The sequence below is a fragment of the Heteronotia binoei genome, chromosome 5 (genome assembly GCF_032191835.1).
Source record: "Heteronotia binoei isolate CCM8104 ecotype False Entrance Well chromosome 5, APGP_CSIRO_Hbin_v1, whole genome shotgun sequence".
In the NCBI taxonomy this organism is placed as follows: domain Eukaryota; kingdom Metazoa; phylum Chordata; class Lepidosauria; order Squamata; family Gekkonidae; genus Heteronotia; species Heteronotia binoei.
Window position 1 is genome coordinate 124375504 of NC_083227.1, and position 13520 is coordinate 124389023.

At 43.4% G+C, this 13520-nt stretch overlaps 1 protein-coding gene across 2 annotated transcripts in view; it reads right to left on the reverse strand.

Annotated features, from left to right (window-relative positions):
- LOC132572826 (cationic amino acid transporter 2-like) overlaps positions 1-10270 on the reverse strand; it is a 30301-nt gene extending 20031 nt beyond the window's left edge. The window contains exons 1-4 of one of the 2 annotated variants that reach the window (XM_060240296.1): positions 10158-10270; positions 7391-7766; positions 6293-6448; positions 2980-3148 (exon numbers count right to left, since the gene is read on the reverse strand). In XM_060240296.1, the coding sequence (XP_060096279.1) occupies positions 2980-3148; positions 6293-6448; positions 7391-7766 (701 nt within the window). In that variant the 5' untranslated portion in view covers positions 10158-10270. Of the gene's footprint in view, positions 1-2979; positions 3149-6292; positions 6449-7390; positions 7767-10149 lie in introns of both variants that reach the window. The other variant, XM_060240297.1, reaches the window with a different exon arrangement.
- Between the last annotated feature and the right edge of the window lie 3250 nt (positions 10271-13520).

Below are 13520 nucleotides of genomic sequence, written 5' to 3' on the forward strand. Positions count from 1 at the left end.
CAGTCCCGCGGCTGTCCCAGCAGTGAGGAGTGCCTGAGTCGTTATTAACAAAGAGCAGCTTCCTCCAGTTTTCAACCCCTCCTTTCGGGTTGAAATTGCTATGGGACGCTGTGTGAAATGTCCCGTAGTGATTCCGGGAGCGCTGTTTTAGCGCCCTTTTTGTCGGTGGGCACACGATCTCCGGCTTTTTTTTTTTTTTACATCAGGCTTAGATCGCAAAAACAGTGCCACCATTGAGATGCCTGGGTGTCATTGAGATGCCTGAGATTGCGGACATGTTTCTGTTTTCCTTTTCCTGCCTGCAATTAAATTTGGAACCAATGCTCTATCTCTTTCACTTCACAGCAGTCACTCTCTAGAGAATGGACTGCTGATGACTATCACCTGCACCACCTCCATAAGAAGTCTCAATACTGTTGTGATGAAAACTATGACTATTAGAACAACAGAACTAATAGAACAATAGCCTTCCACACAAACCATTCACAAACTACAACCCACAGAAATCTGTGGCTTCCTCCCCTGACATTTATACCTGTTGCAACTTGGCACAAGTCACTTTCCAGCCAATAGCTTGTGGGCATGGATGGGTGCACATCAGGCTGGGTTAGCAATATCTGTCTCACCAATCACTGTTGGTCTGTTCTCCCACCGAAACCTGCTGTCCTATGGGCAACCCCTCTCCAGGTGGCAACAGCCCCTCACTCCAAAATGTGCCTCAGAGTCACCTACAAACCAATCACATTCTCCTGACTCCTATGTGGGCATGGAAGTGATAGCAACAGGTGACAGACCAATGCCTGGTGCCCTGATCTCCCGCTTGAACTGTGTATCCAATGGGGCACTTGTTACCAAGTGTCAGCAGCAGCGATCTCAGGCATCTCAATGGAGCCCAAGCATCTTAGCCCAATGTTCAAAAAAAAAAAAAAAGCTGGCGATCACGTGCTGGTGGGCAGAAAAGGGCGCGAAAATGGCTGGTGCTCGTGGAAATGAGATAAAAGCAGAACAGGGTGAAATGGCTTGCTTCAATCACGGAACCCTACCAGAAAAAAACACGTGTCTAAAAACTCCCATCCCTGTTCCAGATTACTCCAGGGTGGCATAATACCGATTCCCTTCCGGTTTCCACTGATAAGTGTGAAAAGGGCCCTAGTGTTGTTGGTTTTGAATCTGGAAGACACAGGTTTGAAACCCTAGTGTGCCATGGAGGCTGGCTGGGTGACCTTGGGTCAATCACACATGCTTTGCCTAAACTCCCTCACAGAGTTGTTGTCAGGATAAAATGGAGGAGGTAGAGTGACAGAGGAGTGAGTCTCTGTTGATTCTCCTGGACCTTTCAGAGGCATTTGATACCATCAACCATGGTATTCTTCTGAAAAGGCTGACTGGACTGAGAGTAGAGGGCACTGTGCTTCAGTGGTTCTGCCTTTACTTGACCAAACAGTTCCCAAAGATAGTGCTGGAGGATTGCTGTTTGGCTCTGTGACATTTATGCTATGGGTTCCATGATATCCCTCATGCTATTTAATTTCTACAAGAAACTGCTGGGAGAGGTCAATATACAGATGACACCCAGCTTTGTTCTTCTTAGTAGATAAGCTAGATGGGTCTGTGGAAGTCCTGAGCAGGTGCATGGAGAAGGTAATGGGATGGATGGATGAGGGCCAATAAATGAAGATCAGTCCAGACAAGACGGAGGTGCTCTTGGTCAATGGAGAAGCCACTTGGGAATTGTTAATCCAGCCTGTACAGGAGAGGGTTGTACTTCCCCGAAGGATCAGGTTCATAGCTGGGGTACTACTAGATCCTGGCCTATAGTTGGGAGGCCCAAGTCTCCTCCATGGCACATAGGACTCTTTATACTCTGGGGCTTTTTTATACCCTGCCCTCTGCTCACGACCTGAGTTCATTTCCAGCAGAAGCTGGTTCAGGTAGCCAGCTCGAGGTTGACTCAGCCTTCCATACTTCTGAGGTCAGTAAATGAGTACCCAGCTTGCTGGGGGGGAAGTGTAATGACTGGGGAAGGCAATGGCAAACCACCCTGTAAAAGGTCTTCTGTGAAAACGTTGTGAAACAGCATCACCCCAGAGTCGGAAATGATTGGTGCTTGTGCAGGGGACCTTTCCTTTCCTTTCCTTCTTTTTATATCCTGCCTTTCGCTACACAAAGGAATTTCAGAGTGGCTTACAATCACCTTCCCTTCCTCTCCCCACAACAGACACCCTGTGAGATAGGTGGGCCTGTGAGATCTCTGAGGGAACTGTGACTGACCCAAGGTCATCCAGTTGGCTTAATGTGGAAGAGTGGGGAATCAAACCTGGTTCTCCAGATTAGAGTCCACCACTCTTAACCTACACCAAACTGGCTCTCAAAAGCATGATCTAGCCATAGTGATCCTTAATTTGAAAACATCCAGCTGTGCAGCTGCCATTGAAAATGGTTCAGAAACTTCAGTTGATCAAAAATGTGTCAACCAGGCTACTGTCAGGGGTTAGTGACAAGGATCATATCTTCCCTGTGCTGAAAGGTCTGCACTGGCTACCCATCTGTTTCAGGGCACAATTCAGAGTTTTGATTCTTACCTTTAAAACTCCAAACAGTTTGAGGTTAGGGTACCTGAAGGACTGTCTCCTCTCATACCATCCAGCCCACTAGTTAATAACTGCCCCCTAGCTTCAGAGGTGAGGTGGGTGACAGGGCATTTTCTGTGGTGGCACCTAACCTTTGGAATGCCCTCCTGCTTAAGGCTCACCTGATGCCTATATTCCTTTCCTTTAGGCACTAGACTAAAACATATATATTTTACCCAGACTTTTAATTAAAGGTTTCTTATCAGTTTTTTAATGGTTTGCTTTCTTTTAAGGATAGCTTTTGTGTTGCTTGTGTTTTATAATGTTATTTGTAGTTGTAAACCACCTTGAGCAAGACTCTGAAGCAGCAGCATAGAAATATTCTATATGAACAAACAAACAATCTTACTCAGTTCTGTTTGTCACAGTTGCTAATAGATCACTCTCATCCAAATTCCAGTTTTTCAGATCTCCTTTGATGATACCACTGATTATAATGAATAGGAGAACAAGCACATTAACAGCTGTGAAGGCCTTATTCACTGTGGTGGATTCTTTCACCCCAATGGAGAGAAGCCCTAGAGAGCCAAGCAGAAGAAACAATACTAGCTATAAGACCTCAGTGCTGAAAAAATGTTCCGGCTCAGTTTCATGCATGGCAGATAAAAGTGTGTTAGGATATGGGACCTTTCCAGAAGACAGTATATGTGTGCCTGCTCTTACCATAGGAAAAAGAAGAAGAATATTTGTTGTTTTTTTAAAAAAGAGTAATACACAGGGCTTTTTTTTTTAGAACTCATTTGCATATTAGGCCACAACTCCTGATGCTAAGCCAGCCGGAACTACATTCTTGTGCATTCCTGCTCAAAAAAAGCCCTGGTAATACATATGTTATTATGTATAGGTAAGTGGCTAAACTATAGTCAGTAACATGTCTTGTCTTTACACTACTTAATTTAAGTTGGGACATTTCCAGAACAAGTAGTTAGTAACCAGGACTCTGAACCACAGCATGTGAAATAATAATTGAAGAATATGTGCCACCAAGCTTGTGCACAATATCTTTCTGTCACCAACATAGGGCTTTTTTCTGGGAAAAGAGGTGCCAGAACTCTCAAGAGTGAAATGAAGGAGAAACACACAGGTGCCCCTCATGAACTTTCAATCATTTTTTGAGTATTTTGTTTCCACAGAGAGGTTCTAGAACTCCGTTCTACCATGTTCCCCCAGGAAAAAAGCTCTGTGTACATTCAATCCCCTTATGTTTAAGACTGCAGGTAATGTTTCCAGAGGATATCATGCGGCATTCATATTTTGGTCCTTCTGTTCTTTATCTTTTGTTAATCCATCAACCTATCAAATGGGTCAAAGAATCACTGGCTTATAACAACTTGAAACATTTAGTGAACATCAAACATTTGATGAGCCCAAAGAACACATACTGAGTACTAATGTTATGAATGACCAGATCTGTTGCCAGTTCTGATACTGAAAATCATAGAATCATAGAGCTGGAAGGGACCTCTAGGGTCATCTAGTCCACCCCCCTGCATAATTCAGGAAACTCACAAATACCTCCCCCTAAATTCACATGATCTTCATTGCTGTCAATTGGCCATCTAGTCTCTGTTTAAAAACTTCCAAGGAAGGAGCCCACCACCTCCCGAGGAAGCCTGTTCCACTGAGGAATCGCTCTAACGGTCAGGAAGTTCTTCCTAATGTTGAGCCAGCAACTCTTTTGACTTAATTTCAACCCATTAGTTCTTGTCCTACCTTCTTTGGCCACAGAAAACTATTCCACACCATCCTCTATATCAGAGGTCCCCAACCCCTGGGCCACGGACCACTACCAGGCCGTAGCCTGTCTGCAAGTGGGCCGTGAAGCCTGGTGGAGCCTCCCATGGAGTTTAGCTTCATCACCCCCCTGCACCGCCCTCCCTTTCTTCCCGGCGCTGCAATGCAGCGTGGCGCTCTGTTGTTTCCCTCCCTCCCCCTCCCTCTGATTGCGCCGAGCTGAGCCATGCTGAAACTGGGCCTTACCAGTTGCGATGGGGCCAGAGCACCATCTAAAACTTTGAAGTACATGAGAAAAAAAGCTTCTCCCCCCTCCTTCCTGGAACCGGAAGTGAGGGGGGAAGAAGCATTCTCTCGCGCGTACGTCAAAGTGTTAGATGGTGCGCTGGCCCCATCGGAACTGGTAAGGCCCAGTTTTGACTCTGCTCTGCTCGATCTGAGGGAGGAGGGGAGGAAGGGAGGGTGACGACAGAGTGACGCGCTGCAATGCAGTGCTGGGGAGAGAGGAAAGGCAGCAGGAGGGGGACCTGAGCCTTGTTGCGCAGGGTGGGGGGTGATGGAGCTAAACTCTGGTGAGCTGCTTCTTCAGCAGGTTCCCGCCACTGCAGAGGTGCTGTGAGGGGTGAGCGGTGAGGCTGTGCAGCGCTGGGGGGGGGGGGGTGGCGGCAAGGCTGCGCAGCACCACAAGGGACAGGGGGAAATTCAGTGCCCCCACCATGCTGGCCGAGACTGCAGTGGGTGGGCCAGCCCTGGTGCCAGTCCCCGGTACCAAGAAGATTGGGAACCACTGCTCCATATGACAGCCCTTCAAGTACTTGAAGATGGTAATTATATCACCTCTCAGCCGCCTCCTCTCCAGGCTAAACATGCCCAGCTCCTTCAACTTTTCTTCAGAGGACTTGGTCTCCAGACCCCTCGCCATCTTTGTTGCCCTCCTCTGGACCCGTCCCAGCATGTCCATATCCTTCTTAAAATGTAGTGCTCAAAACTAAACACAATACTCCAGGTGAGAAAATTAAAGGAAGAGAAGAGAGGGGGGGACAATAAATGATGTAGTGGGCTGAATGTTTTGTAGAAAGAATAAAAAGATATCATAAGAAGAGGAAGAATTTACAGCAGTGTAGCTGCAGAAGGCAAGAGGAGCACTTGAGTTTCTGATGATGCCGTTACTGATCATCCTTCTCTCCAAGCAGCAATGGTGACCTGTGGTGACCTGTGCTGCTTCTCTTTGGAGAAGATTTACACTGGATATTTATGGCTTTTTGTAACATATAGTTTAAATTTTTGTAATATTTGCTTTAAAAAGACCATAAAGAAGGAAAAGAAGCACTCATGGAGTAGCAGACCTGCTAGATTATATTAGCTCCCAAGAGAGAGATATTCTGCACTCCAAAAGCACTTCTGCCCTCTCACAACTGTAAGTCTCTTCTCTCTTTGTGTGTTCAAAACTCAAACTGCTGTTACTTCATACATATATGCATATTACCCCTCATGGAGCCATTAGGGTTCTATTTGCAAACACTTAATGTTTATTGAGAAACCATCCACCTCCTTAATATTTTTTTTTTGTTGTAAGCTAAGGCTGCATTCCTCCTGGGCCAAGCCCATTCACATTGATCAGGCTCCAGTCTCACAACAATATTATATGTGCCTGGCTAAATGGGGCTGCAGTAAAGGCACAATGGGGAGATAAGATTAATTCCACTTGTTAAAATTAACAGTGCAATCCTAAACAGATTTATTCTATCTCCACTGATGTCATTGATAGCAAACTTCGCAGCTATCAAGCTTAATTGGAAGAAAGCATGCAAAGAAGGATAGACCTCTGCTTAGGATGACAGTGCCAGTGCCTTGTCTTCCAGTACCATTATGCAGGATCAGTTTCTGGATTTTTACAATTCTTCATTCAAAGAATAGTACAAACATACCTGCCAGTATAACAATGAGGCAAACAGCAAAGATGTCAGGGTATTCAGCCAGTCTGGGAGAGTTTATGGACATGTGGGTGCTGAAAAAGATCCCCATTCTTTTGCCCAAGAGTTCATCAAAAGTAGCACTCCAAGCTCTGGCCACACTGGAAGTTCCTGTAGAGAATCAGCCAGTTAAACAAGATGGGACTGTCAGAGATGGATATAATATGAAAATGAGGGATATTGGAGAGTCTCACACCATCTGTTCAAATAACAAAGATGAAAGTACAAGCATATGCGAAATTAACATCAATATTCACATTATATGCTGTGCCCTTCTCAAATTATCTTTCAGAAGAGAGATATCAATACTAAAAACTGGACAAATAACCATTATTCATGTAAAGCAAGGGGAAATAGAACTTGTCCTAAGTTCTTGCATCTTCCTTCTTTGTTATATTATGCTGCATCTGGTTCAGTCTTTTCTCAGTATCTTAGGGTCATTTTTCATAACCACTTTGCCTATGGATAGAGAGCTTATTTCACAAACCGCTTGCCTGTATTTTGCCCACACTAAACCGGTGAAATTAAGCTCCTGAAACAAGTTTGGGTCATGCCATTGCTAAATCAGTTTTTTGAAGATTTATGCCCATGAACCAAACATTCAAAACTGCAGTGGAAACTCTGACACCCATCTTAAAATTTTTAAAAAGGTAGTCCCCTGTGCAAGCACCAGTCATTTCCGACTCTGGGGTGACATCGCATCACAACGTTTTCATGGCAGACTTTTTATAGGGTGGTTTGCCATTGCCTTCCCCAGCCATCTACACTTCCCCCCCCAGCAAGCTGGGTACTCATTTTACCAACCTCAGAAGGATGGAAGGCTGAGTCAACCTTGAGCCGGCTATCTGAACCCAGCTTTCTCCAGGATTGAACTCAGGTCATAAGCAGAGGGTAGGACTGCAGTAATGCAGCTTTACCACTCTGCACCATGGAATCTAAAAACTGAGTAGCATGATCTCCTGCATCTTGAAGTAGCATGATCTCCTCCATCTGGCTTATCAATAAAACCACAATAAAGACATAAAAATATTAAGAACCAAAGCATGTTTATACCAATTACATAGGAGAGTAGAAGGTTCCAGCCAGTGATGAATGCCCACAACTCTCCCACTGTGATATAACTGTAGAGGTAAGCTGATCCTGTCAGAGGAACTCGGGCTCCAAATTCAGCATAACACAATCCTGCCAAGACGGACACCAGAGCAGCAATCAGAAAGGAGATGACGATGCTCGGACCAGAGTTGGTCTTAGCTACTTCTCCTGCTAAGACATATACTCCTGCCCCCAAGGTACTGCCCACACCCAGAGCCACTAAGTCTAAGGTGGTAAGGCAGCGGCGCAAGTCTGACTCTCTCCAACTATTGGTTGGCATTATTTTTCTGCGGGAAACAGTTTGAAAGAAGGAGAGCAGGAAATCCCAGAATGACATCTAGAGAGGGGAAAAAAGCAAGAGAGAGCATTAATAATGATGCAAAAGAGTAAATCCTATCTGGTAATCTAAAGCTATGGATATAGCAAACTTCACAGCTATCTAGCTTAATTGGAAGAAAGCATGCAAAATTAACAGAGCTCCAAACAACATGCATTGGTTTTTTTCCGCCATATTATGTTCTTTTAGCTTAACCTACCTCATAGGGCTATTATAGAGATAAAGCGGAGGAAGGTAGAATAATGTTGTAAGCCACTTTGGGTCTCCATTAGGGAGAAAATCAGGGTATAAACAAATAAATTACTGTTTCTGGGTTAGGGTTGCCAGCCTCCAGGTGGGGCCTGAAGATCTCCCACTTTTACAACTGATCTCCAGCTGGCAGAGATCAGCTCCCCTGGAGAAAATGGCTGCTTTGAAGGGTGGACTCTATGGCATTGTACCTTGTTGAGGCCCCTCCCCTTCCCAAACCCTGTCCTCTCATGGATCCACCCCCAAAGTTTTCAACACAGACCTGGTTGCCCCATTCTGGGCATCCCAGACTAATACTGTGGCTTTCAGCATGAAGTTCTCTCCTGAGCAATTACCAGCTTCATATTCTCTCAAATTAGTTTCTACTGCTGTAAAAACTGCACCACATTCCTTTCCTGTACTTGTTACTTCTAGGACTTCTCTGCTACCTTAGATCTAGGACAGAGCAAAGAGGCATTTGTTTGTAAATCAGATTAACTGCTTATAGCCTTGATTCTATGTGTGTGTACAGTTATGAATGTATGCATGTATATACAACAGACCACTGACAACGAAGCAATTCACTTTGAAATTAATTGCCATAGTCATATGAGAAGGTCAGGCATTCACAGGGCTTTTATATTTGATAGTAATTAGCAAGAGACAGTGAAGGCTTGGTCAAAGGCAACACCGGCTGTTTAAACCAGTGCAATCTGAGGGTGCTTGCTTATTATGTATTTCCAGTGTAATGTCTGCTAAACTCCTGTTCATATAGGCTTCAAAGAAGGAACCCAAAAGCCATTAAACTTCATATCCTCCACTACAACAACCAACTTAAAAACTGCAAGCACGTTTTAACTAGTTCTCTGACCCCAAATAGTGCCATGTGGACTTCTGGGTTTGCCTAGATAAATTATGGTTGCACTATGGAATTAAGAAAATTTATTTTTCTGCAGGAAATGACTGGGACACTTGACATATCATAAACATTTCTGGTTTAGGTTCATGGGTATGCATGTGCCTACTCAATTGTAAGTGGGGATAGGATCCACTGAATCAGGGAAGAGAGAAGTGGTCCAATATGTGGTTGATAGAGTCACAAAGCAGAAATGCATTCATATGTTTTGTGAGGAGCATATTTGCAATCTGAAAGAGCTGATGCATATTAGTGATGATACCAACTGGTGAAATGATGGCTGAGCATTGTGGTTATGTCTGATTGGTTGGAAGCCATAAATGAATCTAACTAAACCACATGATCTCTTCAGATTCTTATGAAAATATCTGTAGAAGGCCACACTGAAATGGGAAAGCTGTCCGATTCCTGTGACATGTGAGATATATGTGCATACAATTTTGCAATGATGTACTAATTCATGCTCAATTTTGTGTACAATTTTATGCCATATTTGTGTATTAGTATGATTCTAACAGATTTACAGCTGCTGTTCCTTATTACCAATTATTATTAGATGTTCAGCTGGCCACATCATTCCTTTCTGTCCAGTGGGCCAAAGTAACTATAGCTCAGGGCTGATTCGAAGAAAAGGACCCTATAAACAGACATGCACACAGATACTAAGAAATTCCCAAGGGAAGGTAATAACTGTATGTACAGTTTTGCCTCGATAGTGAACTTTTGACAGTGCTCTGAGAAATAACACGGGCAACCTACAGAGTAAGATAAGCTTTACATATGTGAAGACGCAAAGCTGCCATGTACTGCTGTATATCAGACTTCCAATAGTTCTACAGGATCTGAATCAGACAGAAAAATTAAGCTCACTCCTGGGAAGTAATAAGAAAAAATCCCCATGATTTGTAACATAATCCAAAATGCCTACCCACTGGTTCTTCTAAAATCAAGTAAAATATATCATTCACTCACAAGTTTCCTTTTTCAAAATCTGTCCCTGATGACTTGGTGAACTTCCTTTGGGTCTGAAGGAAGCATTCTTTCTATTTCAGCACATATCAATTCTGCCCTTTCTCGGCTTCTATGCATATATGCTGCTTTTTTGCAAGATGCAGCTCTGAATTTCATAAGTCTGATTTGCAAAATAAGCTACTTACTTTTCCATTCTTTCAGTGGAAAATAAAATATTTGTAATTTTTTTTTTGCATTTTTATTTTGTTTGTAAAATAAGCTACTTACTTTTCCACTCTTTCAAGAAACTTGCACCAGCTCCACACAGGAAAAAGCAGGAAAAGAGGCAAATCAGGAGTCACTTAGTATGTTTGTTCTCTCCTCATTTAAATGTATTTCATAAGATCTGTAGCCCATCCCCCTGCCTGCCTGCCTCTCTCTCTCTGCCCACCTACCTCTGTCCTTCCCTAGCCACTATGTTTGGTCACAGGGGAACTGATGCAGAAATATTTTTTTCTTGTAACACTGCTCCTGAATCTTACCCATAGCACACAACACTGGGTGGCTTTGTGCCTTATTGGCAAACTTTAAGTAAAATTGGGGGGTTGCCTGGGCTGGCAGAATGCAGGGAATCTCGTCAAATTTGCCCATACTTCTATGTGTCTGGTCTGTCTCTGTTCCTTTGGTGTAAAGAGTATGGAACTTTTCAGAACATGAATGGCAGCATTCTGCAGGACACACACAAGGAATAAGGTGCAGGCATTATATAAAAAGAAGAGAAATCAAATTTGAGAAGAAATAGGAATTCTGAATTCTGGAAGACCAGAGGGATGCTGTAACCTGAAAGAGTTGCAGAATGTCGTAGCAAGACTGTTGTAACTCTTGTTTTGTGAGTACACTCCCCCTCCTCCCAGTTGCTAGATGTATCACCTGGCATAACAGCTGCAAGAGGCAAAACATCCAGTATCTGCTCTCCCGCCTCCCAGCATGCTGTTTAAGGAATTCTAATCAATAACTATATAACTGTCAGATTGCTACCCTGTAATATTACCTCACAATTTGCTGCCTTACCTTTGCTAAATGATCATAATCTGTAGTGAAGCATTGTTAGAGACCATGACTTGCCAAATCCATTGAGTTAAAAGACCCTTTATAATGACCGGCTAAAAAGTCCATTTTTTGGTGCCACTGAGACTCAATGCAGTTCTAAGTAGATTTGCCAAACTTAAATGGGCGGGATTCTGTTTGTTTTTTTGCTTTTAGGTCTGTGACCAGAAAAACACGGGGCAAGGACAGGGTCCCCTCCGCCATTCCTCAGTCATTGCTGTACACTTTTGTTGACTAGAAATACAAGTTACAAATACAGCTACAAATACAAATACCAGCTACAAATACAAGTTGATGGGGTGTGAACTGGCAGAGACTGACCAAGAGAGAGATCTTGGGGTCGTGGTAGATAACTCACTGAAAATGTCAAGACAGTGTGCATCTGCAATAAAAAAGGCCAACGCCATGCTGGGAATTATTAGGAAGGGGATTGAAAACAAATCAGCCAGTATCATAATGCCCCTGTATAAATCGATGGTGCGGTCTCATTTGGAGCACTGTGTGCAGTTCTGGTCGCCGCACCTCAAAAAGGATATTATAGCATTGGAGAAAGTCCAGAGAAGGGCAACTAGAATGATTAAAGGGCTGGAGCACTTTCCCTATGAAGAAAGGTTGAAACGCTTGGGACTCTTTAGCTTGGAGAAACGTCGACTGCGGGGTGACATGATAGAGGTTTACAAGATAATGCATGGGATGGAGAAAGTAGAGAAAGAAGTACTTTTCTCCCTTTCTCACAATACAAGAACTCATGGGCATTCGATAAAATTGCTGAGCAGAAAGGTTAAAACGGATAAAAGGAAGTACTTCTTCACCCAAAGGGTGATTAACATGTGGAATTCACTGCCACAGGAGGTGGTGGCGGCCACAAGTATAGCCACCTTCAAGAGGGGTTTAGATAAAAATATGGAGCACAGGTCCATCAGTGGCTATTAACCACAGTGTATGTGTGTATATAAAATTTTTTGCCACTGTGTGACACAGAGTGTTGGACTTGATGGGCCGTTGGCCTGATCCAACATGGCTTCTCTTATGTTCTTATGTTCTTAGAACCTTTTGCATTCCTGGACTGTTCCAAACCCCTGGTCCCTTCCTAAACCATTGTGCCTCACTCCCTGGCTTTTTTTCAGCTCCACTGCCAGTTTCCAGATGGACAGATATATTTAATTTTAAGAATTGGGAAGCCAAGTTTTGACAACCTAAGTGAAAAGAGAGTAAGGAGGACCACGTGGCACCATATTGTGCCTTATAAGAGAAGAAGCACAATGTCTTTGAAAAAGCAAGGATTTTTAGGGGGATCCAGCTGCCTGCAATATACATCCATGTGGTAAAATAAACTTCCCTGGCATGGTATAGTGGTTTCAGTGTTTGACTAGAACCTGGGAAGCCCAAGTTCAAATTCCCACTCTGCTATGGAAGCTTGCTGGGTGACATTGGGCCAGTCACCAATTTTCAGCCCAGCCTGACTCACAGGGTTGTTGTGAGGATAAAATGGAACAGAGAACTATGTAAGATGCTTTGGTTCCCACTGGGGAGAAAGGTGGGGTATAAAATAAGTAAATAATAATATCCTTGCTTTTGATTGAAAATACAGAATAGTGGGGATGTGATCAAGTTATAGTGTAACTCCATGCAGAAGCCCATTGATTTCAAGGGACACAGAGAAGGGTGTTGCTTTGTTTATGATGGTATTGTGTATGTCCTTATGAGACTGTGTTTTATGGAAGTCCGTCTTGTCATCAGCTTCTGTGATGAATCATCTGGTCCTCTGTACCCATACTCTCTGTGAAGACAACTACGATTTATACATGTGTGAGTCACAGGGGTGCTGCATAGACTCCTATTTACCAGAGCGAGTCCCAATATCTTTGCTCTCTGCTTTTTGGAACACACAAGACCACTTTATTTCAGACATCTTTTTGTGGAGGGCTAAATAACAAACTATATACATCACTTATTTATTATTTGTTTAAAATACTTGTTACACTTCTCCTGGAGCAAATGGCTGCTCTGGAAGGCGGACTGCATGGCATTATATTCACCTCCCTAAGTCCCACTGTTCCAGCCTCTACCTCAAATTTCCAGGTATTTCCAAACCTGGAGCTGGCAACTGTACATGAAGTAGATGACATATTGCAGTACAATTTTAAGATTCTAGCATATCTTTATTAAAATATTTATGTTGTTTATTAAGATACATTCATTATTGGACTCCTTTAATCAAGGCTCAGTATCACTGAGGATTTTTGTTACCTGCCAGAAGAAGAGATTTCTGAAGTCTTTAGAAGACAAAGAGGAAATAAGGACAATTACTTAGTAAAATCCTTACTTGGCCTGGCCTGCACTTCGACACCTTGCACAGCAGATCCGAAGAACTTGAGCTTTTGAATTGTTGTCACAGCTTACTGTTTGTGTTACCTCCATTGGTCTCTAGTTCAGGACTTGTACTGAATTTCAGGAGTTGCTGACCTAAACTGCAGCTATCTTTCAGCGCACAAGGCACCCTAATGTGGCTGGCTCCACTAACAGCAGAGCGCTGAGTCATTCATCATCCA